This window comes from Rhinopithecus bieti, unplaced genomic scaffold (genome assembly GCF_001698545.2).
Source record: "Rhinopithecus bieti isolate Rb0 unplaced genomic scaffold, ASM169854v2 scaffold_1304, whole genome shotgun sequence".
Lineage (NCBI taxonomy): Eukaryota > Metazoa > Chordata > Mammalia > Primates > Cercopithecidae > Rhinopithecus > Rhinopithecus bieti.
Window position 1 is genome coordinate 377,456 of NW_016803307.1, and position 24,945 is coordinate 402,400.

Below are 24,945 nucleotides of genomic sequence, written 5' to 3' on the forward strand. Positions count from 1 at the left end.
ATAAAAGATTAAGATGAAAGTGACATTTCCCTCTCAAAGGAAGAGGGGAAACAAACAAAAGCCCCCAAAATGAAAACAAAAAGCAAACCAAGTGAAAATGAACAAAGGAGACAGGCCAAAGGAAATAAACTAGGTGCGTGACATTTCCTAGGAAAATGTAAGCACACACACGCCATTCTGTCCACCTCCAGTCCAGAAAAGCCATGATGAACTGAGTAGTAAAGGATGGGCTTTATATGAAAACAAACAAAACATGCCATGCAAGTTCTACTTGTTCTTCCACATCAAGACAATTCCCATTAAATAAAACAATTTGCTTATATATAATCAGCCCATGAGTTAGTGGCATCATCTTTATAAGCTTAAAACAAAATAGAGGATGTCAAAAAACCTTAAAATAGAGAAAAGAAAATCGCTATGCACAGATTAGGGAGCAAGGTATAAAACTGACCAGCCGAAACTCACTTATATGTTACATACTTTCAGCTCCATAAATAGTTTTTAAAATACACACATATTTACATACACACAGCCAAAAAAGCTAAGTGAACCCAATAAGTAAATATATAGAAGTAAAAGAAAGTATTGTATTTGGTTGGTTGAAGACCGGTTTCTAAGGAATCCACTTGGCCAGATTGCCACAACCCAAAATTACTAGCCAGAGTCAAAGGCAATTCTGGGCTCTGCCCGTGTGAATGCAAGTCCCACAGGAGGTCACTCACAACTGATGGGTAATTTAAATATTTAATAGACCAGAGCACACTGTCAAAGAATGTGGCTACCTGCTATCACTTGAACATACAAAGTAATAATTTTTAAAAGCTGTATGGCCAATGTCCAGGATGAATTTTTTCTTGGAGAAAAAAAAATATATATAATTTTCCTAGACACCACACAGTGACTGGCACTTTTCATTTCTCTTTTATCACAGCATACAAAAAAGAAATCAACAGAAACACACCAAAACTTTTCCCAATATCCCTTAAATTAGCAGATTTAAAATTAAATCTTGAAGCAGTATTTTCTGATACTTTGATTCAAACTCTATTTACAAATAAAATTGCCCTTATAAAGATAGCAACATTTCTATTTTGATAGGTTATTTTGCTTTATTGTGGTTGTATATCTGGATATAAAACTTTTAAAGCTTTCTTGAATAAAAATCATTCTTTTGCAGTACATAATTTATTTGCCCACTGAATGTCTGAACCAGTTTTCTCTTTTTGTGCTTTTCTGCTCTATTTTATTTTACAAATGGCACATACCATCAGAGTAGGTGCAGTCTGACACTGCGCTCATTATGAGAGACTTATTCAGAAAAAGTTAAAGTGTAAGGAATAAAATATTAGCAGTCAAATCCTTTGGTTTATCTTTTCAAAAAATAATCAATCAATACAATTACAAATCATTGATAATTCATCTTTTTGGTTAAAAACAAATCCTCCAGGTAGATTAACTGATTAAAATACAACACTGCTTTAAAATACCACATTCCTATTCTCATCTCAATGTTCAAAGATGCCATTGTTTACAACTGATTGGACATGACACAGGATACATTAAGGCACAAGTGGATGGTACAAATAAAAACAAATACTTTAGGACTTGTTTCTCTGCACAAATACTAAAATACGTACCGTCTTCAAGATAAAATAACAAAAAAGAAATACATATTTTTGTTACGAAATACCTATACAAAATTTTAAAATTTACACCATCTGAGCTGCCAAAAAAGGTTTAAAAAGTATCCATTTTTCCCCATACATAAAACTATCTCTCATCAGTAGGTCCAAGGGAACCTGGGGGATTCAAAATGTCCCAGCACTTTATGGAAGGGAGTAGGATAAAAATTCCCCTTTCTGCTCTCCCTTATCCCAACATAAGACAAAAACAAAAGTCGTATGTTTACAGTAGTGTATTCTACTTATTACAAACAACTGAAATTAAAAAAAAAAAAATCACGCCGGGAGACCACTGGTGGCTGACTGGTTGCGGGATGAGTAAGGCACTTCCTGGGAGACAGCAGCTTCCCCACACTCCACGGGAAGATGGCGGGCGGGGGCTGCTTAGCTAAGACAAGGAGCACGTGAGGCTCCCCGGAAGCAGACAGGAACGTCTGGACAGCAGAGGAAGACACAGGAGGTAAAACTTGGAGGTGAAACTCTACACAGAAGTGGTCACTCGGTCAATGGCATGATTGACCTCGTTTTTGTTTGAGTCCAGTCCTTTAGCAGCATTCATGTCATTCCGTAAATTCTCCACTGTCTTTTTCATGTGCTTTAACTCCCCTGGGTGTGGAGTGGCTCGCCTTAGAAGTGTTCTCTAAAAACAAACAGTGGAGTGAGTGTTTTGGTTTTATTCCCCTACTTTTTCAAAACATGCAGCTTCAAGGCATTCGCATTCCAATACAAATGTTACCTTCTTAGAAATTCTGAGTTAAAGTGGGTGGAAAAGCTTTCTTTGGAGGTATGTGCATTTATCAACTGCTCACTGGTAGTTAAGGGAAAGAGAAAGTGTTCCATATAACTTACCTAGTTACAACAGAAGGATTACTTTTAGAATAAAAAAAACTTATAAAAATATGAAATTACTATAAAATAAAATCTCCATAAGCAGCAAGAACATTTATTTTAAAATTTAGGATATAATTATAGGGTGTGGGGAAAGAAAAAGATAAAAGAGTAAATAAAAAATCCTAAATTAAAGTCACTATAATGTTCTACTATTACCCAAAGTGATTCTGGCTTTTTTCAACCCTTGAGGCATGCAAGAAAAAGGAAATCAAGAGGGAAATATTTCCTTTTCTTATTTTGCTGCTGTGTGTACTATTTCTATGACCTACTGATGAAAGTTCACACTCTTCTAATAAAGACTGGAAGTTAAGTAACAGGGTATGAGTAATTTTTAAAATATTATTTAATATGCTACATGATCTTTAGCTCATAAAACAGTGTGTACATCTTTTAAACGGCCTATCCAAGTGCTTTAGGGGGAACCAAACTAGCTTAACAAAATACTGGAAGAGGCAATGAAGTAACTGGTGATAATCACACTCTAACAAGTCTTGAGGTGAGTATTAAAGAGTCATTGACAGTGAGTGATTTTGTCATCCCTAATTTGCGTTTTGCCCTTTACGATTGTATAGGCCCAAAATCCCATTTGGTGACAACTGGAATAACAAAGACTATAGGCAAAATTTTAAAACTGACTTTGTTTTGGGGCTGCAAGTACTCCCTCTAAGCTCTGCTTAAGAAAAATCTCAATTAGTTTAAGGAATTTAAGAAGCCAAAGTCAACTGCTAGGAAGATGTCAAGACTTGTCACCAACACCTGGAGATGCTGGATGTCTGAGAGACATTTTCAAGTACAGATGAAAGTAAGGGTGACTGGTATTTTCCAATTTCTGAACAAAAACTTGTTAACTAATCCAACTAAGATCATAAGCCCTCTACAAGAAGACTAAGGTGAGCTGGTTACATGAAGAAGGCACAGAGGTCTGGCACTAAGTCAAATCATGGCAAGTAAATGGAGTCAACATGGGAAGAGACAGCATTCACTGGGAACAATTAAAAAAAAAAAGTTTCAGTGGGAGGGAAAACTATCACAAATAAAAAGAAGCACCATAAAAGCAGCACAACACAACAATAAGAGGCCGGGCACAGTGGCTCACGCCTGTAGTCCCAGCACTTTGGGAGGCTAAGGTGGGTAGGTCACTTGAGTCCAGGAACTGTAGATCCTGGACAACATGGTAAAATGCCATCTCTACAAAAAATACAAAAATTAGAGGGGGCATGGTGGCAGGTGCCTGTAATCCCAGCACTTTGGGAGGCCAACATGGGTGGATCACTTGAGGTCAGGAGTTCAATAACCAGCCTGACCAACGTGGTAACATCCTGTCTCTACTAAAAATACAAAAAATTAGCTGGGTGTGGTGGTGGGTGCCTATAATCCCAGCTACTAAGGAGGCTGAGGCAGGAGAATCGCTTGAACCCGGGAGGCAGAAGTTACCTGAGAGGCTGAGGTGGGGAGATGGCTTGAACCCAAGAGGTGGAGGTTGCAGTAAGCTGAGATCACTCCACTGCACTCCAGCCTGGGTGACAGAGGGAGACTCTGTCTCAAAAAAAAAAAAAAAAAGAAAAAAAAAAAGAGTTCCATTTGCCTCATTTACCTTTTGTGACTGAGCACCTAGAATTACCTAGTTTTGTCTTCTAAAAAAATTCTTAAATGCTGAAGGCAAGGCAGAGAACATACTAATTGAAAATAAAGAATATCCTTATTAGGTGCCATTCTCAATCTTTTAATTTTGAACTTCCACAGAGGCAAAGAATCTGCATTTCCATACCGTCTCATTGTCTTCTTCATCTTTCTCATCCTCCACAAATCGGATTGCACTGACTCTGTTGACAGCACGCTCGTTCCAGGCTTCATCAGATACATCATTTACCAAGTTCTCCAGCGCACCACAGCGAGGCAGATTCTCTGCAATGACAAAGACCACATCAGCAGGGAACTGTGGTTCATGTGACCAGTAAAAGCCATGAACTTTGCAGCTGACAAGGCAGAATCTATACGGAGGACCAGGGGTAGAACACCAGAAAGAAGGGCGGCCTTCTGTGGCAAGTTTGGCTTTAAAACACAAACACACACAAAATTCAAAAACAAAAAGGAAAAGGCCTGGGGCAAGGTTGCCCTTCTTTTTTAATGATGTATAATTCTATTTGAGATCATATAAAATATCTGCTAAATTAATATGTTTAATATTTCATCACAGAATGTCATAATTTAGAGTCCCTTTTAAAATACTTATTTTATGCAACTTCAAAACTGTCCTGACAGTGATGTGGCCGCACATGTTGGACACTAGTACTTTCCTCAGTAACACACTCTACCACGTTTTCCCCCAGGGTCTTAAAGTCCTCCCACTTGGGCTCCCATTCCCCCAGGGCACTCCGGTTCTCCTCCACCAAACCCAGCTCTCAGCAAAGGGTTTATGATAGCATTTTGATGTTAATGTGGAGTTTTTGTTTAACCACACAGTTTACAAAACAAAGATACAATGACTCAAAATAATTCAATGGCTTAAAAACAGTATGTCAGTGGTGTTAATACTAATCCTCTGAACTATCAGTTTGGATTTTAAGAGACTCTGTTACCACTTTTAGAAGTATTGTATTTTCAGCCTTAGCTATAATTCAAAACCAAAAAACTGCTTATGGAATTTCAAACATGATAAATAGATATGAGCAGCCCTTCTGCAAGGATGTAGGGTAACCTTTCCAGAAGAGTCCCACAGTGGCCTCACCTGAGCTGGCTCTAGGTGCAGACTGGATATAACACAATCACATCAAGGAGTAAGAAGCCTTATGGACAGACATTAGGTCCTACTCAATCTCATGGCCCTGTGAATACTGTCCTTAAATTAAATTCACCTTGACAAGTAGGTTCAGAAGGCAGCTGAGGAAGTAAGACGCAGGTTAAAATCTTCTCTCCCGTGGTGTAGTCTGTGTCTGTCTGGAATGTAAGCAGGGGCTGGGACTGGTTGTCAGATAGCCACAGAGCCTTCAACTTCAAGGCAGTCAGGGATAAAGGTAGATGCAGCAACCTATTTTTTTTTTTTTTTTAAAAAGAGACATTACAACCTCAAATTTTGTAATCAAATCAATCCCTATCCATAAAATGAGGAAAAATTAAAAACAGCTTCCTGAGCTTGGTTTCAAAATGTAAAACGATGTTATGTTTTAAGACACTTGACATACTCTTTGCAAGTGGATTCTTCAGTAGGTTCCTGTGCTTCCCTTTTCTGCTCTCACTTCTCCCATGAGAACCTCCAGATTATAGGGCCAAAAAAAAAAAAAAGAGAGAGAGAAAATTGTAGGACACATTTTTAGGGTCTTGTACTAGGTTTCAATGTAAAGAGAGAAAAAAAGTCAAGGTGATTTTGGAAGGACCCAGAGGAGGTTCTTTACCTCTGATGGTGACAGCCTCACTGACAGGGCTGGTTTTGAAGCTGCGGGATTACCTGTTTCCAGGAGCACCTGATGAATCAGGCCAAGAGGAAGGAGGTGCCTGGGGTGTCAAAGCATTTAAGTTGCAGCCAAAATGAAGATTAAACCCCATTTTGTATGGACTCCATCTACTTTCTCTAGGGAGATTATTTCAGGTATTCCCTTCTAAACCTTTATCTCTCAGTTTCTAGAAGCTCCTACTTCTCAGAGTCCTAGGTGACAATTAATATCTATATCAGATTATTTCAGTTTCAAATGAGGTAGTACGTATGAAAGTACTTTAAATGTTATAATGTAACACCTAAAGATTAATTTTATTTTTATGTTTGCACAAAGACTTCACAGATTGGCTGCAACCCGTAGAATCTATTTAGTAAAGACCACTGCCAGAAATCATATGTACACCTATTTCCAGTTAACATTAGCAGGAAATCTACCTATACATCTTACCAAAAGACTAACAGTGAATTCTCAGATGCACATACCATTTCAATTGACAGAACTTACGGGAAATAAACTAGAACTCTCTAAAGATATGAAAAGAAGCTGTATTCCAATAACACAAAACTAATCAGAGGAAAAGGTAGGCATAAACTGGTTAAATTACTTTAATAAAAGAAGTAAAAAAAAAAAAATCAAAGAGTGCATGGACAGTATTAACAACAAAAGCATTATTAACAAACTTTTCACAGTAACAATACATTTTGCAAGATTTCTGTGTTAGTTTCAAAGATAAGAAAATATTTTCTTTTCCTTAACAATTAGTCCAGTAAAGGCTGAGTCCATCTCATGCATATGTATTGCGTGCAATACTGAGGAAGTACTGTGAAACTGTAACTTAAGTGGGAGTGAGGTTCTTAAGCTAGTGTATCCACGAGAACTGCTTATGTTAAAGTACTCCTGAAAAGACTATGAATTGTACATTATAATATTTCATTAATGAGAGCAGTATGGGGTGAGAAATACATATTTTTAAATCCTAGAATCCACCCGGTGCCACCATATGCTCACAGTTAGAGAAGGACACCTGAGGGAACCTCAGGGAACAGCAGATTCACAATTACATTTCTTCTTACTCTGAGATATTTGTTCTTTAAGGGATAGAACTGAAATATTTTCTGCTTATACAAAAATTCTTTCTCTTTCTATCCAAAGAATGTTACATACATATAAACTCAAATGCAAGAAAGTTAAAAACATGTATTTGCCAGGTACTGCGACAAGGATTTTTTAAATAGGCATTATACACTGTTAAAGTTTCAAGTACATCAACCTCTTTCATTTTATTGAACAAAATATAATTTATTTAAAATTTTCTCCTATATCTTTTAAAAGAGGAAGCAAGCTAACATCCACTAGAATGTTTAAAGTTTCAAGTCTTGGGCAAGACACTTACAGTCAGCATCTGTACCTGTCTTACTCTTGAGAACAGAAAGAAAAAAAAATCAAGACTTGAAAACTGGCACAAAACACAGATACTCAAACGTGGTCATTGTAACTTCTCAGACTAGAAGCCAGCTGAATGTTAAAGCAAAAGTATAAATAAGAGGCTAAAAAGAGCATCAATAATACTAATAAATAACAGCTTCTAAGGATGACAAACCATATGACCAAAGCTAAATAAATTACTAGACTCTACAACAACAAATCTTATCAACATATTTCCACTCAGATTAACGAGTTGCCTGAAACACCAGTTTTGCTGCAAAGAATCAAAGTGCCAGCTTGAATGTGGCTGCTGCTGACTGAGTCCACACCACACATGAGCTGCCCACTGTCTTGCGGACAGAAGCGTTGCCAGTGGTGTCCAAAAGAAAAAAACACCCTGTTCCCTGAACAGTCTGCCCACAGAGATTCTGCAGGCTGGCTAATCCTCTAACTCACTATAGCCTCGGGAAAAAAACACATACACATGCTTTTCTGTCTCTCTTGGGTAAACCATCCCAGCTACAAGTCAGAAAATCGATGAGAAATACATTCCTGGTTTCCAAAGGAGCTAATAATACATTTTTGGTTTATTCTGGTACCTTCTGTACACTATAGAATAAATAGAATCAACATACAAGAAACCACAGCCTGTGGGCATCTCCGTGTTCTATTTAGGACCACATGCGCCCAGAAATAAAAAACTTGTGGTTACTATTCACACCAATGGTACAAGAACTAAAGCAAATGAATGACCAAACTGTAAGCCTCTTGTCTCCAGTTATATCCATTACCAACCCAGCCCCAAGTGACCTTCCATGCCTGTGAACTACTATAACAACTGCTTTCTCAAATTTATTTAATATCTAACCATGGCCTACTGATTAATATTAACTTCACCACTGACTGAATACGCCTTACAATGTCATGTTTCCTCTTTCTGTTACTTTCTACTAGAATTTTTAGTTTTAAGCAAACTTTTCAAAAATGTTTAAAAATATATATAAATTGAGAACATAACTGGCAAAAAATTAAACAATACTAAAATATCTAAAATGAAAACTCCCTATACCTTCAAGTCTCATCTAGGGGAACTACTATTAGTATTTGGGTACAATGCACAAATAAGTGATTTTATTTTTCTTTTTTAAGGAAAAAACACCACCAAAATGAGAGCTCTATATACTGCTCAACATTTTCCCTTTTCACTCAGTATCTTGGGTCTCTTTCCGTGTCAATGCACAGAGAAATATCTCATTCTTTGACTGCTTAGTATTCCACAACAGTATGCTATTGTTTGTCTTTTAATATTTTTAATTCTTTGGACTGGGTAATACACACATAGTACAAAATTAAAAAGTATAAGCTATTTCCTATTTCCCAATTGACAACCATTGTTTCTAATATTCAGTACTACTAATATTGCAAGTAAGGAAAATCCTCAAATGCCCAGTTTTGCACACTTGATGGATATTCCTATGGGAGAGAGTCTAAGTATTAAAGAATTTTGTGTTCTGTGCTCGAGTAACTGATGATACAAGACATTTTCTTTACTGTCACAGAAGGTTTAATACTTAGTTTCCAAGTGACAGGTTATAGTCATCCTTGCTATAATTTATCCTACCAAACTGCAAAAGAAAGTTTCTAGAAACTCACAGTGTACGTTTCCTGCTGCCATGTGTTATTTTCATACACTTGAAAGAAGAGGCAGAAGCTTCTGTTACATTTAATACGATTTAGTATGATTTCCTACGGTACGACATTTCTGCAAGCTAAAAGGCTGACCAGGTAGCCCTTTTAAAAAAAATTAGTTTCTATACTGATACTTTTAATAAGCAGTGATTAAATATTTTAATAGGCTTAAAATTTGGTTATGAATCTATATACGTATGCATGGACTAAATGACACACTTAACTGACTCAAATGACAGCTATGTAACTCGACTTTTTAACTGGGTTTTCTCCATCCCAGCCCAAGCATAATAAAAATTTAATTTTCTTTTTCTGAGAACTGGAGAAATGGGGCCTTCATTCATGTAAAAACAGTTTTTTGGCATCACCGGCATCTTTCTGCTCAAGAATTGATGCAAATTCATGCTCAGTAGTGTGGCAAGAACCAGCGAATGTTGACTCACTGAGTTTCTACTGGTAGAGGATAAAGATCAGGAAAGAAGTACCCTCCTCAAGCTGTAAAGGCTCATGCCTTAGTTCTGCTTAGTTCAGCAGAAATCCGAGGTTCAACTCAATTTAATCCTGGGTTTCCGGCAACCAGTTAGTGGTCTTAAGAATCTATCAAGATGTCCTGAAAGCATTAACTTTGAAAAGGTGAGCATTGCCTGAGGCTATAACTCACCTCTAGATTCCAGCTAAGAACTGCTGTTTATTTAGCCCTGCTGTCTATAATCCATTAGCAAGAATAAAAAATGGTGACCTGTGCCTGACCAAAATGATCAGCTAATCAGCACTCAGGAGACAGCCTCCTTAGACTGCTGGCCTTTACCATTTAAGATCATTGATCATCTTCCCCCAAGCAGTTGAACCTTTTTCTCCTAACTATATTACACTCAAAAGCAATTTTTAATTCCTTTTGGCTAGGAAGCCTATGATATAAGCCATCCTGCAGTGACCTGCTATTCATCCTGTAAAACTATTAACATTTTTGTTCCACTGAAAATGGCATCTGTTATGTGCCAGGCACTCTGTCATTGCATCTGACAAGTGATACAATGACACATAAACCAGAAGAATATCTAGCTTTAGGTAACTTCAGGCTTAGAAGGGTTACCCATATGAAAACAGGCAATTCTCATATGGTACTGTGACTGCCATGGCAGGGGAATTTCCCCAAATGCGGACTCAGAAAGAAGGCTCCCTCGAGAAAATAAAGCTTGAGTGATGAAGAAGAGAGTCAAGGAGCCAGAGAAGAGGGTCTCCCAATAGAAAGAATAGCCTGTTTCTGAGAAGGCGCATATGACATTTAGGGCGCTGAAATTAGCTCGGAATGACGGAAACAAATGTGTTCCACAAAGATGATGAACAGGCATATTCTAGAAAATGGCGCTCAGTCCAACATGACCTCTGCTCTGGAACTTGAGAAATGGTGATGCTGTGACCTTGGAAATACTAGTCTGGCAGCTCTGAACTTTTTTTGTATTATGAATCATTTGGAGATTCTGACATTAGCTATAAACACTTCCCTAAATACACAATTCTGTTTGTATTTTCAGGGGGTTCAGAGTCAGTATGTCAAGGTCCCCTGGTTAAAACTGAGTTCGAACTCATTTGTGCTCACTTTGCAGGTGAGGAAACTCTGAAGCCCATGATGACTTACAAAAGCTACTTAGAAGAGCTAAGCCACAACCCAAGTCTCCCCATTTTCAGTTCAGCGCTCTTTCCCTGGCATCACTGTACCGTCATTCCGGGAAGCATTTCTACAAAAGTGTCCACTGACACTTTAACCCATGCTCAGGTTTCCCCTGACCTTCTCTGCTCCATTGGGCTCAAGTACTCTAGCCCCCATATGAAGAACTCCCTGAGGCCTAGGTCATTTGAAAAATTGGGATCATATTCTGTAAGATAAAGCAAAGACAAAAATTTGAAGATGCACGCAAAGATTGGGATGTATGTATATTTGTTTCCCTCAAGCAAAGCATACAACAGGCTTACCTGTTCCCTGCCACATCCAGGACATGAAGTTCTGTTGCCTGTGACATCTCTGCAGGTATCCGAGTTAGTCTATTGTCACGCACACAGAACACAGTGAGGCTGCAGCACCCGCCGATCTATGGTGAGAAAGGAAATACATCTTTTTTTCCAGTTTTCTAGGGGAGATGGAGTAGGATTAGAGTACCTTGTTTACCAAACAGTATAAAAAGGATGCATAAACTTATACCACAAAGCTCACTGGTCTCACTGATGACCAACAATCATTAATTTAAATCATACAAAACACAGCCCCATATGTTCATAAAAATCTCTGCGAAACGTTAGATGTACATGTTCTAAATTAAATCAAGAAAATCAATGATACAGTTTAAAAATTTTATTCTAAAGAAGAAATCATTTTCCACTGCTGATATCTAACCCAACTGTATCTGTTAAATATGTTAGCCAAACTATACAATCCAGAAAAATACTATGTGGTAATACGCAAGTTTAACAATTGTAGTTTCAAAAGTTAGGCCAAAGGTGATCCTGATACACACACAATTCAAGACTTGCCCAGTATATTAACTTCAGCACTCTCAGTGTTTCTTTTTTTTTTTTTTCCCAAAAAAGAGGGGTATCTTACAGATTATACAGTACATTAATTTCCACCATACATCTTTTATTAGCTTTTGACCATTCACAAATTAATGTGGTAAATTCACTTTTTTTGATGGATGTAAAATCAGCAGTATCTTCACAAAAAGTGAACTGAGTAAATCTATACATCCATTTCTTTAGCCATGGCCTGCTCGTAAAGGCACACAAATCAACACCTCCATCCACACCAAATTTGATTACCATTTTTTAAAAGTAAGCAATTTAAAGGTAACTGAGTTTTGTATGAGTCTGGTCTTCAAAAAGGAACATAAACACACACAAAAAATCCAATGATTCTCTTGAACAAATTGGTGGTGGTTTTTACAGTCAGGGAAACTGAATCAAGAGGGCAGAAAAATAGCTCGATCCCAGACACAACATTCTGCAGGACTCCATAAAGTACTACATTCTTTTTGTACTCACTCTCCTGACTAAGGGCAACTGCTAGGAAAGGCTCATGAAGGAACCTATTGATGTCTCTCCAACACATGGAAAAATACTGCTCCAGAGCCTCCCACTTGAGAAAGAGCACAAGACTTGAATGGTTAATGATATCTGAATATATCTTCTGCCCTTTTCTATTTATACATGTGTTTAATATATGTATATAATATCCTCAAAAGCAGAACGCATATTTGTGAATGGCTACATAATTACCTTCATACATAATATTTTTATTTCCTTCCTTAAAAATATCAAGATTTCAAAATAATGTATTGAACCACAATATTTAACCATAATGTATACAAAAGAAAAATAAATATATAAGTAAATGTAGACTAACATTTGTCTCTGGTCATGTGGAAAGCACCCAGATATGTAGAAAGGCTTTTAGATTTTGCCCCCTTTAGTCCCCGCATTCACACATTTCTCATCCTAGCAAAAATGGTCTACTCATTATACCCTAAATACATTTTATATTTTGATCCCACTGTTTTTTATAGAAATGCCTTTTTAAATCTTACCAATGATCCAAAATTAGCTAAACATTCTCTGTTCCTCCAAAGAGTCTTCACAGAACCCTTTGGTCCATATAATAAAATGCTCTCTGCCTTCATTTCATAATTATGATCTAACCCTCTGACAGCATAAAATACCACATGAAGAACCCTAAGATCATTTACTTGAGTTACTGCTTAATTTGCACATGTTTATGTACACTCAGGGTACTTGGCAAGTATAGTATTCATGCTATCTACCCACCACGCATAGCCTCTCTGCCCACTAAATTTCTCATTTACGTATGTTTAGACACTTTATTTACTTACTTGTGAAAGACCTCTACTTAAAAGTTACCTGCCTCTATGTGTAGCAGTGGAGACAACAAAACTCTTTTTTGTTCCAGTAAGAATCACCAGAGTAGCCTCTCTTAGGTTTTATAAGCATATAGCCCCAATATAGTGTCCTACAAGAAATGTGCAACTGGATTTCCCATATGGCTGAGCACATTCTCCCTCCCTTGAGGAAGGGAATCAACAGTTCTACTTAGATGCCTAGAAATATCATGGAAGGAAAGCAATTAAAGCCCTGATCCCTTTGATGATCAATATTATTAGAGTCTCTGATAAATTTAAACAATCCTGACAAAGATCTACTCATGAGAAAGAATGACTAGGTTCCCACGGGGCACCCTTCCCGCATCCCTGCTCCAGGTGGAGGAGCTTCGGCATGAGGCTGGGGTTCAGAGGTACGGCTACATGCCCTGAAGGAGGGCTTCCAAGTCAGCAGCTGGCTGAGGCTGAAGACCCCCACTAGCGTCCTGACCTAGCTTTGAAAAGACAGGATTTATGTGTGACCCAAGGGGGGGGCAAAGCAGATATTATTATTCATATGATCATCTGGAGGGGATAATCAGCTCCTGGAAGGCATGTAGAGCTGGGCCTGCATTTTAACTGTGGGCATCTTGTCATGAAGCTGTCCGCTGCCCTCCCACCACACCAACCTGTAAGATATCTGTTTTGGGGCCCTACTGCTATACCATGTGAACATTTTCAATTTGTATCATGTGCATATATTATGTAGTCAAAAAAATTAATTAACTAATTAAAGTGGGTCAGAGGGCTCTAAATAAATGTTCTGGAAAAGATCCATTAATCATTTGGGAAGATATAGTGTAAACTTCAATGAAATGTGTGAGCTGTCTACTGTGTGTTATTGTTTGATTTTTCTTTTTCCTTTCCCACTCTAATCTCACACCCATTTGAGACATCAAGGGGTGGAACGCAATTGCGTACAAGAGCCTCTTAGGCCCTCTGGGTTGTCAAAGCAGGCAGTGTGACCTCCTGATCTCTATTGTCTATGGTTTTTGAAAAACAATGCCAACAAAGAGCACATGTTGTTGCAGAGTGTGCTAGGGATGCCTTAATCACCCCACAAAGGCACATGCTGTCCCAGCAAACATTCACACAAACACAGCCCTCTTTCCAAATCAGCCAGGAAGGGATGGCACAAACCTTTGGTTTTTAGAAACGATTATTAAGCATTCAAACCCATAACTGAAAAGATATAGTCCATTATAGACGTCAGAGGGAGATGCGGTATGATGGAGGGAGTGGATGCTTTGAGATCATACAGAACTGGGCTAGAATTTAGGCTCAGTCATATGTTTTGTGGGTTTGGATGTGTTACTTTAACCAAAAGTAACAATAATGATTAAATTAAATGAAACCACATATATAATTTGGCACCTATCACAGAAACTGGCCTTTTGCTGCTGCCAAATAAATGTGGTAGCTATTTTTTTTCCAGGAAGTAAAAACCTCAGATCCAAATGATGAGTACAATCAACACCTAAATACCTACTATGTTCTTAGAACTGTACTGATGTTGGCAGTCTCTTTCCTGAACTTACCTGAATGTCTTAAAAAAAACTATCTCCCTAACAATGTATCGCAGTGACATTTTGTATTAATAATAGTGAAGACTGACATTATACACATCATTCATATATATTTTGGCTTTCTCTTTTGGGTTCAGGAGGCAGAGTTTACAGGCTCCTTAGTTGTCATCAGGATAAAATATCTGTATCATTTAGAAGTTCTGGGAAGCAGAGTCACTGTTTAAAAAACTTATTACCAGTTATGTAGGAAGCTGATATTTTTAAGCCTCCCTTAAACCACATAATAGCGCCTTCCCAGAATACAAGGGGTTGGACTTGGATTATCTGAGAATTATGGAATATAGCTGAGAATCTTTGTCCAGCCATTTTGTGTCTCCTTAGCTGTTAGGCATTGATCTAACCCATCTCAAGAAAATAGGATCTGCAGATTATTGAGCAAACCTCTGCTCAGGTCAACTCTCACTAAGTATTAATTGCCTGCAGGTTAGCTCACCCAAGGAGGAGATCATGAGACAGATTCAGTGATTCAAAAAGGGAGCCTATGTTAGTCACTTTTGTTTATATTCCATTTTTTAAATGCTTGCCTTCAGTGTAAGGGAACTTTCGCTTTCCTTCAGTATATTCCTTTTAATATTATTTGTAACATAATTGAACCCACATCCCATTGGCAAAAAAAGAAAAATGTACAATAATTAAAATCTGGCCAAAATGCAATTTGAGCAAAAATAATATGAAACATAATTTTAAAATCCCATCATCTATGGCATATTATTCAAATGTTCCCTACTTCATAAATATTTTTGGAAATCATGTGGCTTTGGGATTCCCTGAATTCTGGGGCCACTGACATCAAAATATCCACTAAGAGCTACGGAATTTTTTTTTTCTGATTATAAAAAAGTATCTTACATCGATTAGAAAAATAAAAACCATACATCCATGCACAGGAAACCACAATGAAAAAAAAAAAATCAAATCTTACCACAAAGGGATAATCAGTATTAACGTTATGAGGTACGATCTTCCAGTACTGCCATACATTTGTGATTCTACATATACACTTTAACAATGTTTCTAAGAGGACTTTTATGGACCACATAGTTATTTCCTTCTATGGATGTATCACAGATTATTTAAGAAACTGTCCAGGGTAGACAATGCTAGTTAGGTCTGCCACTTCTTTGCTGTGTGATTCTGGAGAAGTTACTTAACCTCTCTCAGTCTTAGTTTCACAATCTGTTGGACATTGATAACAATTTACCTACACCTCATAGAACTATTGTGATAATTAGATAAGAATAAATGCAAAAGCCCTTGGGCACTGTGCCTGGCACATGTTAGCTGACTATGGACACTTGGCATGGTGCCTGGAACATGTAGGCTACTCCTATGCATAATGTGAGAAATGTTCTTGTGCATCATTCTTAGTGTATATCCATAAATGTTTTCCTGGACGTGGACTTGCAGAATCAAAGGGTATACACATTTCTAAAGTTTTTACTATTATCACATTCTCTTCCAGAAAGTCATAATAATTTATATTTACATGATAATATATACTTCCCTCCACCCTTGCCAAAATTTGGTATTATTAATTACTTTGTGAATACTGATGAGGCTGAAATTGTTTCACATTAGTTGCCATTTCTATTTGTTCCTCTGTGAATCACTTGCTGGTTTTTGTGGAAGTTTCTTTGTTTTTGTCTACTTCTCTATAGTAAACACATCTTTTCCTCATTGGTGTAAAAGAACTTCTAATAGAGTAAAGACAGATCTCTCATTTAAGATACTTTAAATGTCTCCCTGCCCCCTTTCAAGAAAGTAAAGGCTGTCTTTACCTTCTTGAAGATCAGAAATTGAATTTTCCTGTAGACAAATCCATCAACTATTTTTTAATGACTTATTTCAAGTTTAGGAATGACTTCTCCATCTTGAAATCTGATGGTCAACTATATTTTAGCTAATATTTTTATATTCTATATTATGTCTTTAGTCAATAATTCATTTTAGAATATAATGGAGACATACTGAAATAATTTTAAATTGTAATAAGAAGGCAGAAAACTATCCACAAAATGAATATTCTATCACCACAGGCATTTCTGAGCATCATAGTAATATTCATGGGTAATTAATATTTACAGGTTGTCTGATTAAAAAAAGCTTTGATGAATGATCTGCAAATGCTATCTTGCCTCATCTCACTGGGTATAAGTGTGGCTTAGTTGGCGTCACTTTCATTTGGACTTAATGGAGACAAAAAGAAAAAAGGACTCTAAACTTGGATATAAGCTCAATTTCTTCTAGCCAAAAATTCTTATGGTCTGGCTCTTGTTCATCATACTCATGCTCACACATATACCACCAACTCCATCTATCCATAAATCAATCATTCTACTGCACAGTATGTTCCTTAACTCTCCTCTCCACCAACACTATGAGTTTTTAAGAAATCTCCTTTTCCCAGAAGTATATATACTTAAGCAACAGGATGAAAAATAAAAGACACAAATAAGTGACTTGAAAAATCAGAGGCATGCCAGGTGTAGCAAATAAAGCAAATCTAGCCTTTCCATTAGAGACAGATTTGTGCCAACAAACTTACAATTTAGTGAAAACAGATGAGCTGCCAAATGATGCCTTTCAGGATTTCTGAGTAACTTAAAATGTAACTCACAGAAAAGCATTCTTTTGAGAGTGAATAATCTGAACAAACATGAAAAACATATAACAAAATAAGGTTCCAGGCCATGCAGTCATAAAAAAACAAAAAACTGAATTTAGAGGAAAATGTCCAATATTTTATAATGAAGAGCATACAAAGCAGTCAGCCGATTTGAATCTTCATGCATTTAAGAAGCAGAATGGAAGTTAGAGATGCAACTGTGGTCTGAACAATACTTACAAGATAACAAGTTTACCTGACTTTTCTAAATTTCCAAGCAGCTAACAATTAAGAAAACAAAAGACATTCATTGATTTGCAAATGTTTACTACAAATAACACCACAAAACACAAACAGAATCCATTATTGTGACCCACACAGTACAAACATTTTCCCCTCAACCATTTGGGGAAAAAATGCAAATAAATGCTGCTACAGATTAAGGAGCTGTGCCCTAAAACTGGCAACACACAATACTATCAATTTTTTTTTTTAAAGGACAAAATACAGGAAGAACTACACAGCATACCGGACCAATGGCAATTAATACTACTATGGGTTTTTGGCATATGAATTGAATTGGTCAGTCTTTCAGTTTAGATATGTCATGTATGCAACTTAACTGTTAAGAGAAAGCAATACATTTTTGGAAGAATCCAATCAGGAAAATGCAAGATTTGATCAAATGGCATCAAGCTTGGAGGAAGAGCTAACATACACACAGTCACAGGTCCTACCACGCTCACTGCACAGAGACTCATGACATGAAGGTGCTGCCTGGGCCAACGTGATGCATGAGAGATCAGGAGGCTCTCGGTGATTTGGCTGCTCAGCCCCAGTGGTCAGAGGCAAGCACTCAACCATTTCTGCTGGGCAGCAAACTGTGATCCGTGGGAGAGTTGGAGACATGTTCTCAGCACATTTCCTACTCTGGGAGCTGAGTGTGTGTGAGTAGGAGGTGATCTAGAAAAGATCCAATTCCTAAAAACCTAAACATTCTCTGCTTTATCAGACAGCTGAAGGGAAAGGCACAGACTACTTCTTTCTAAAATGCCAGATGCCAGAAGACCAATCATAATTTCTCAGAAAAATGGACAAAATATGACTAAAATGCTTTGAAGTTAGAAATATTTTCATGATATTTTCACTTTTCACATCATGAAAAACTGTTCTAGTAAGTTTAGTGAACACATAGCATGGATTAGATATAACTCTAGGCAGAAACACTTGAGTGTGTTTCATTCTTTTAAAGCGAAAAGAGGACTGATGCTGAAATGATGGTGAAAGTTTTATGAAAGTAAATTTCCAAAAGGTTCTTGTTTAGAACGTAATCTTGTGAAAGACAGTCAGGGGATCAGGGAAGCTGGGGATGGGTGGTGAAACTTGCTGGGAATTAACATTACACCTAAAAGTGCTCTCCTCATGATCTGCCTTGAAAGTACACCTAAAATGAATTAACTTTCTTTAGTGTCCAAACTAAAGATACTTTGGCCTTTCCTTAACAAATCAGGGGCTTGCCCTACCTCAAAGTCACAGATGGAAAGGTTGGGCTGAGCCTGCATTACCTAAGTGGTCATGTGTTTATTGAGAGATTCATCTTTGGAGTCAGGTTCTACCAACTCCCAGCTGTGTGAGCCCAAGTAAGAAAAAGAACTTACTTGCCTCAGTTTCCTCACTCATAAAATGAGGAAATCATCATGACTGCAAAAGCTGTTGTAAGGATTCAACAAGTACAACAAATACTTGAAAGCATCTAGTACAGTTACCTGGTATTAAAAAAGAAAGAAAGAAATCTTTTCTACATCTGTATGTGTGTTTATATGTCCAATCTACTATCCATCTGCCACTATCCAGCAAGAGTAAATTTAACTGTTCAGAATATTAGTTCTGTATTTTGGTTTATTGCTTAGAAACTAGAACCCAACTTTTCTAATTAGTGGAATCTCTTAGTTGTGTCCCAGCTTAGCTGAGAAACAGACTTAAGTCTTTCAGCCGGAAACAGTTTACTTAGATGCCAGTGTTCATACAATGGATGTTTCAGAATATGATGTTTATAGTAAATATTCTCATGTCTCCATTTAGAAATGCTGGCCACCTTACCCAGGGAGAAGACTGGGACACTGTGGGCCAAACACCAAGATGAGGAAAGGAAAGAGGAAGTTCAGATACCTTGAGATGTGGCCCTAGGAAAATAAGAATGCCACATGTTCTGATTGGCTGGATGGCAGCTTTGAAATTACTCCAAAATAGATGTTAGAAAAAGTCAAAACAGAAATATGAAGCAAACTACACCTGGCCAGTGATCATATCATACAAGGAAATACCATACCCTTCTAGATAAGGACCCAGCAAAGGAGAAGGCTCATCAACAGCTAGTTTTAAGCTTTATTGCTAATAAAAAAATCAAGTTCAGTATTATCCTTCTCCAACCAAGCTCTTCTAGTACCCAATAGAAAGTAAGTCGTCTTCTTTTTCTTTTCTTTTCTTTTTTTGTTTTTGAGATAGAGTCTCACTCTGTCACCTGGGCTGGAGTGCAGTGGCATGATCTCAGCTCACTGCAATCGCAGCCTCCCGAGTAGGTGGGACTACAGGCTCCCACCACCATGCCTGGCTAATTGTAAGCCTTCTTTTTAAACAACACACTAGACACCTCCTTGTTTGATCCACTATAAGCTTCCTCCTCATTGTCAGCATTTCCACCTCCCTTGCCAGAATTTAAATGCCTCTAAGTCTACACAGCTACTCTCCACAACAGACGGTGGAGTCTCGTTTTCTTGTGCTTAGACCACTGACCAAAAAAAAAAAAAAAAAAAATCCTAGGAAGCTGGCTTTAGCTTCCTATTCACCTTCCTCTACGTGTATGCCTTTGTGAAGAGTTTGTTCAAACTCATCCAAGACATGAGCATAGCCCAATGTAAATCTCTGCCCAGAAATATGGTTGCATCGAGATCAATTTTTATAATTCCAATTGCTTATGGGATAGAGCTTAATTCCACATTAAATTAAAAAATCAAAGCTAAAGTCGTCCACTTCGTCTGCCAAACTCCCAAACAATCCATTTCTGCCAATGGTGTCACCATTCTCTGTATGTCAAACCCAAAATGTCAATCTCTTTCTTTCTCCCATTTAAAATCCTATAAATTCACCTTTCCCAACTCTCCTTAATGTTACTGATGACCATTCTTTGACATAATTCCTCCAGTCGGCTCTATACTCACAGACTGGAGTTCACACCTTTAAAAGCAACACATGTGTCTTCAAAGCATTTGACATTTTTGATCCCTTATGTATTGTGATTATTTCTTCATAATTATGATCACATGATTTCTCTAAAAGCACATACCTCTTTTGGTAAGGACACTAATTTATTTCTGTCTGCATTCAAGTTGCTCAACTTCTTTAGTTTTCCAATGCTTTTAGGTAGGGTCTGTTAAAATAACAATTTCATTATTAATGTAACACATATTTTTAACACGGCTCACAGTAAATAAGATCTCTGGAAGGACCTAAAGAATATAATCTCATCCAGCAACAGAAACAATAGTTTTTGCTGAATATTAGATATTTATAATGTTCACTTAGGGGGTGTGACATTAAGTATTTTGAAATTTTGTTGAAATGGTAAGTCTGTTTTAAAGGAATGAAGTCAAAAGTGGAGACCTGGGAACAGGGAAACATCTTGTAAAGGGAAATAAATGCTGTTCAACTCAAGTGAGTGAGAATTTGCACCCTCAAGATTCATTCCCACCCTGCCTGCACCTTCAAGGACCACACTGGGACAGTGGCTTAGATGTCTGTGGAAGCCAGAGCACTGAGGCAGGGAACCAGCACCCGGAGCAGGGTGCCACATGGGCAGGGGAAGGCGAGGGCTATGGGGATGGGAGAAAGGTAAGCATCCTGGAGTGGGGAGCAGAGCTCTACCAGAACCAGGCTGGCACCCACACGGGAGTCTTCAACACTCCAGTGCAATCCAGGGGTGAACATTATTTTTACAGTTGTTATGATTACTATTTGTAAGCCTAAAATCACAAAGCAGGACTGGAAGATTTGGTAACTCTCACCACACCTGCCAGAGGCTGGCTGCTTGAGCTGTCTGAGGGGAGGGCTACTGGGCTCCCCACCCATGTCTGTGCACTCCATCCTTTCTTGCTGTCCTTTTTGCTCTTTCTACCTAAAGAACATTACTTACTCTATTTATAGATAAAGGAGAAAAGGGAAAAGGAAAAGGGAAAAGAGAGTAAAAAAAAATAAAGTGACAAAATGAAGATGGAGAAAAGAAAAGAGAAAAGTAGGAGAGTAAACTGAAGAAAACAGAGTGGCTATATGACAACTAAAATAGGGGGGAAGAAGAAGAAGTGACAACTGAAGGACTGACAAAAGCAGAGGGGGAAGCAGGACAGGAAAAGACAACTGAGATCTGCTGCCACCCTGCCTGCCCACCCACCCTTTACCAGGGGGTGCACGCATAACCCCTGCCCTTGTCTGGTGGAAGCCTGGTCCAGGTGGAGGAACCCCTCCTCTACCCCAAAGTTCTAATAAGAAGCTGCCTTAACCAGAGCCCATTAGATACCATCCTATGGCTCCCTGATCAAGAGCATTTCCCAGCCCCCATCCTGCCAAGGCTTTTCCTGGACAATGTTCATCTCTTTTCTCTTCTCTCCTGTTCTTCCCATTTGCTCAAAGAACCTAAGGAGAGGCCAGAGGAATCCTGATGAATATTCCCAGTGGTGGTCTCTGGGCACCACACCTGGGGCATCAACACATCCATTGAGGGTAGCTTATCCCCACACCTCACTGGAGACATCTGTGAGGCATTTGTTCAGTCCCTATATTCAAAGCACCACAAATGGGACACAGGCTCAACAGGGAAACCGAAGCACTACTTTCTTTGCTTAAGCAGATTAAAAACTGATCTTTAGGTCATGCATTTGCTTTGTAAGACCCTTCTGGGATATAATATGAAGAAATTTCCATTTAGTCCACTCAAATTACAAATAAGTAGAATCTACCCTAGTAAGTCTTTATGATATATGTGCAAACCACACTTACCAGGAGCTGATTTTCTGTAAGAACTAACTCAGTGAGACTTTCACAATCCCCAACTGCTTCAGGCAACTGTGTGAGTCTATTCTGATCCACCTTCAAGATTGACAGCTTCTTTAGTTTTCCTGTAAAAGCATCATTAGTATTATTATTATCAAATTCATTAGTTACAATTATTTTCGTAATCACTGCTTGGAATTTCCTATCTGCTGTTCTTTTTGTTTCAAATAGTTACTTATTTTTTCCTCATCTAGCTTTTCACATAATGAAACTCTATCCTTTAGACCATGAAGGTTGGGAGTTAAAATAATTTGTTTAGAACATCAAAAACGGTTGGCAATTAGAAACAAAACATTTTAAAAAACATAAAAACATCGCATCAAAGCCAAGAAATTTACAGAAAAACAAAACAGCTTTCTGTCTCCATGGAGGTGTTTCATGCACAGAGGAGACTTTCGTTTTACTCCAAGAATTATCCTTACAATAAACAACAACAACAAAATAGTTTATTAAATCACCTATGAATGAAAATGACTCAGTGAAGAGCCCTACAGCGTGGTATTTCTATAGGTCCAGAATAAAGCGGTAACCTCAGGAAAGCCATATTAAGGACGGAGTCTATTTCACTCAGGCCAGGAAGACTGGACATCCTGGTGATATCCACTGTTCATGGGAAAGAAGAACAAGTCTTACTGCAGCCTCCTCAGAGTCCCCACTAGCCACTAGCAAAGTCATTCAGATTCTCACTTCAACAAGTCATGGGATTAAGCTTACAGAGCAGGCGCCCTTCATTCTCTACCAAGTGGCTAACACGTTGACACTTTCCCCACTACATCAGAAAACAGCCTCTATTCTAACGCAGTCATAAAGCTAGAGAAAGAAAAATATCGAAAGGTGTATCCTGCCTCATGTGCAGCCACAGGGCAAGATAGGAGAACTAACCAATTCTTAAGCTCTTCGTTTAGCATAGTCAATAGCCTAACAATGTCGTTGGAGGGTTTCCACCTGCCTTCACTGTCAGGAGACCCACTAGCATTTTCTGCAGAGTATGCTGAATAGCACAGCCAAGCACTGAAACATCTCACCCCAACAGAGAAGTCCCCTGGCAACTAGTCTTCTAGCCTCCCCTTGAATACTGCTAGTGACAAGGTACTCATTTCTTCACTAAGCAGCCCAAACTAATTGGTAACATATCTTCCCTTTTTTTTTTTTTTTTCTTTCTTTTTTAAGAGACAGGGCCTCACTCTATTGCCCAGGCTGGAGTACAGTGGTACAATCATGGTTCACTGCAGCCCCAAACTCATACTCCTGGACTCAAGCAATCCTTCCCCTTCAGGCTTCTGAGTAGCTAGGACTACAGGCGTGTGCCAACCCACTTGGCTAATATTTTTATTTTTTGTAGACAGGAAGTCTCACTATGATGCCCAAGCTGGTCTTAAACTCTTGGCCTCCCAAAGTGCTAGGATTACAGGTGTGAGCCATTCCCAGCCATCTTTGCTTTTTAAAGCTCTTAAATGAAATTGAGCTTCACAATCCTTTCATTTTGCTCATTTGATCAGAAAGCTGTAATACATCTCTTTCTTTGAAAGACAGTCCTTTAAACGTTTGAAGTCATCCTCTCATGCTTTCTGCTGCTTCCCATTCCAAGCAACAAAACACGCCCAGTCTCTACAACTCTTTTCAGATGCCATAAACGATTCTCAGTGAACATCTCTGCATACAGTCAAAATCCCTATTGATTTTCCAGCCGGGTTTAACCAAAACACAATGTCTGAATTTCTACTGAAATTTTCACCTTGACCACATACCATGGAGGGAGTGGTCCTCTGCCATACAAGTTCTCCAACTATTGAAAACCTTTCAGAAGCTTCCTTGATGTTCTGAATAAAATTAAAGACAGCAATCCTATGATAACTCCATGGTTAAATACAGTTTCTTTCAACTTCAAAGTGGCTTTGCTATGATGGAGCTCCCAAGTCCGTATCTGTTTATACCTTCTCTCCATTTAATTTCTCACACTGGACTAAGTTCCTTCATAGTAAAGAAAATGTCTGGATTGATTGTTTTTAAAGAAAATAGCACAGAATGATTAAAGGATTATCGATGTACTAAACAAAGGCTCAATTCAGTTATGCCACTCTTCCAGCACCTCCCTGAGGTCATGGAATAAGTCAGTTATTTTCTCATAAACTATTAGGATGCTGGCTGGGCACGGTGGCTCACGTCTGTAATCCCAACACTTTGGAAGGCTGAGGCAGGTGGATCACAAGGTCAGGAGATCGAGATCATCCTGGCTAACAGTGAAAACTCGTCTCTACTAATAAATACAAAAAAGATTAGCCGGGCGTGGTGGCAGGTGCCTGTAGTCCCAGCTACTCGGGAGGCTGAGGCAGGAGAATGGCATGAACCCGGGAGCCAGAGCTTGCAGTGAGCTGAGATCGCGCCACTGCACTGCAGCCTGGATGACAGAGCGAGACTCCATCTTAAAAACATTAATTAATTAATTAATTAATTAATTAAAATAAAAATAAACTATTAGGATGCCAAATTAGAAATTTCTTAGTGACTGCTCATATGCCTTAAATACATTTTATTATTTGGGGTAATCCCTCATGAAATCATTGGGAGAAGACATAGATGAAGTAGAGATGAATCAATGCTTAA

General features: G+C 38.2%; 1 protein-coding gene across 3 annotated transcripts in view; it reads right to left on the minus strand.

The window, feature by feature from the left end:
- Window positions 1-829: 829 nt before the first annotated feature.
- Window positions 830-24,945, minus strand: part of LRRC1 (leucine rich repeat containing 1) — a 130,294-nt gene continuing 106,178 nt past the window's right edge. For all 3 annotated transcript variants that reach the window (XM_017872884.1, XM_017872892.1, XM_017872902.1), the window contains 6 exons: window positions 22,288-22,406; window positions 20,582-20,665; window positions 11,096-11,211; window positions 5,429-5,601; window positions 4,342-4,478; window positions 830-2,322 (listed from right to left, as the gene is read on the minus strand). In XM_017872884.1, coding sequence (XP_017728373.1) covers window positions 2,164-2,322; window positions 4,342-4,478; window positions 5,429-5,601; window positions 11,096-11,211; window positions 20,582-20,665; window positions 22,288-22,406 — 788 coding nt within the window. In that variant the 3' untranslated portion in view covers window positions 830-2,163. The remainder of the gene's footprint in view (window positions 2,323-4,341; window positions 4,479-5,428; window positions 5,602-11,095; window positions 11,212-20,581; window positions 20,666-22,287; window positions 22,407-24,945) is intronic.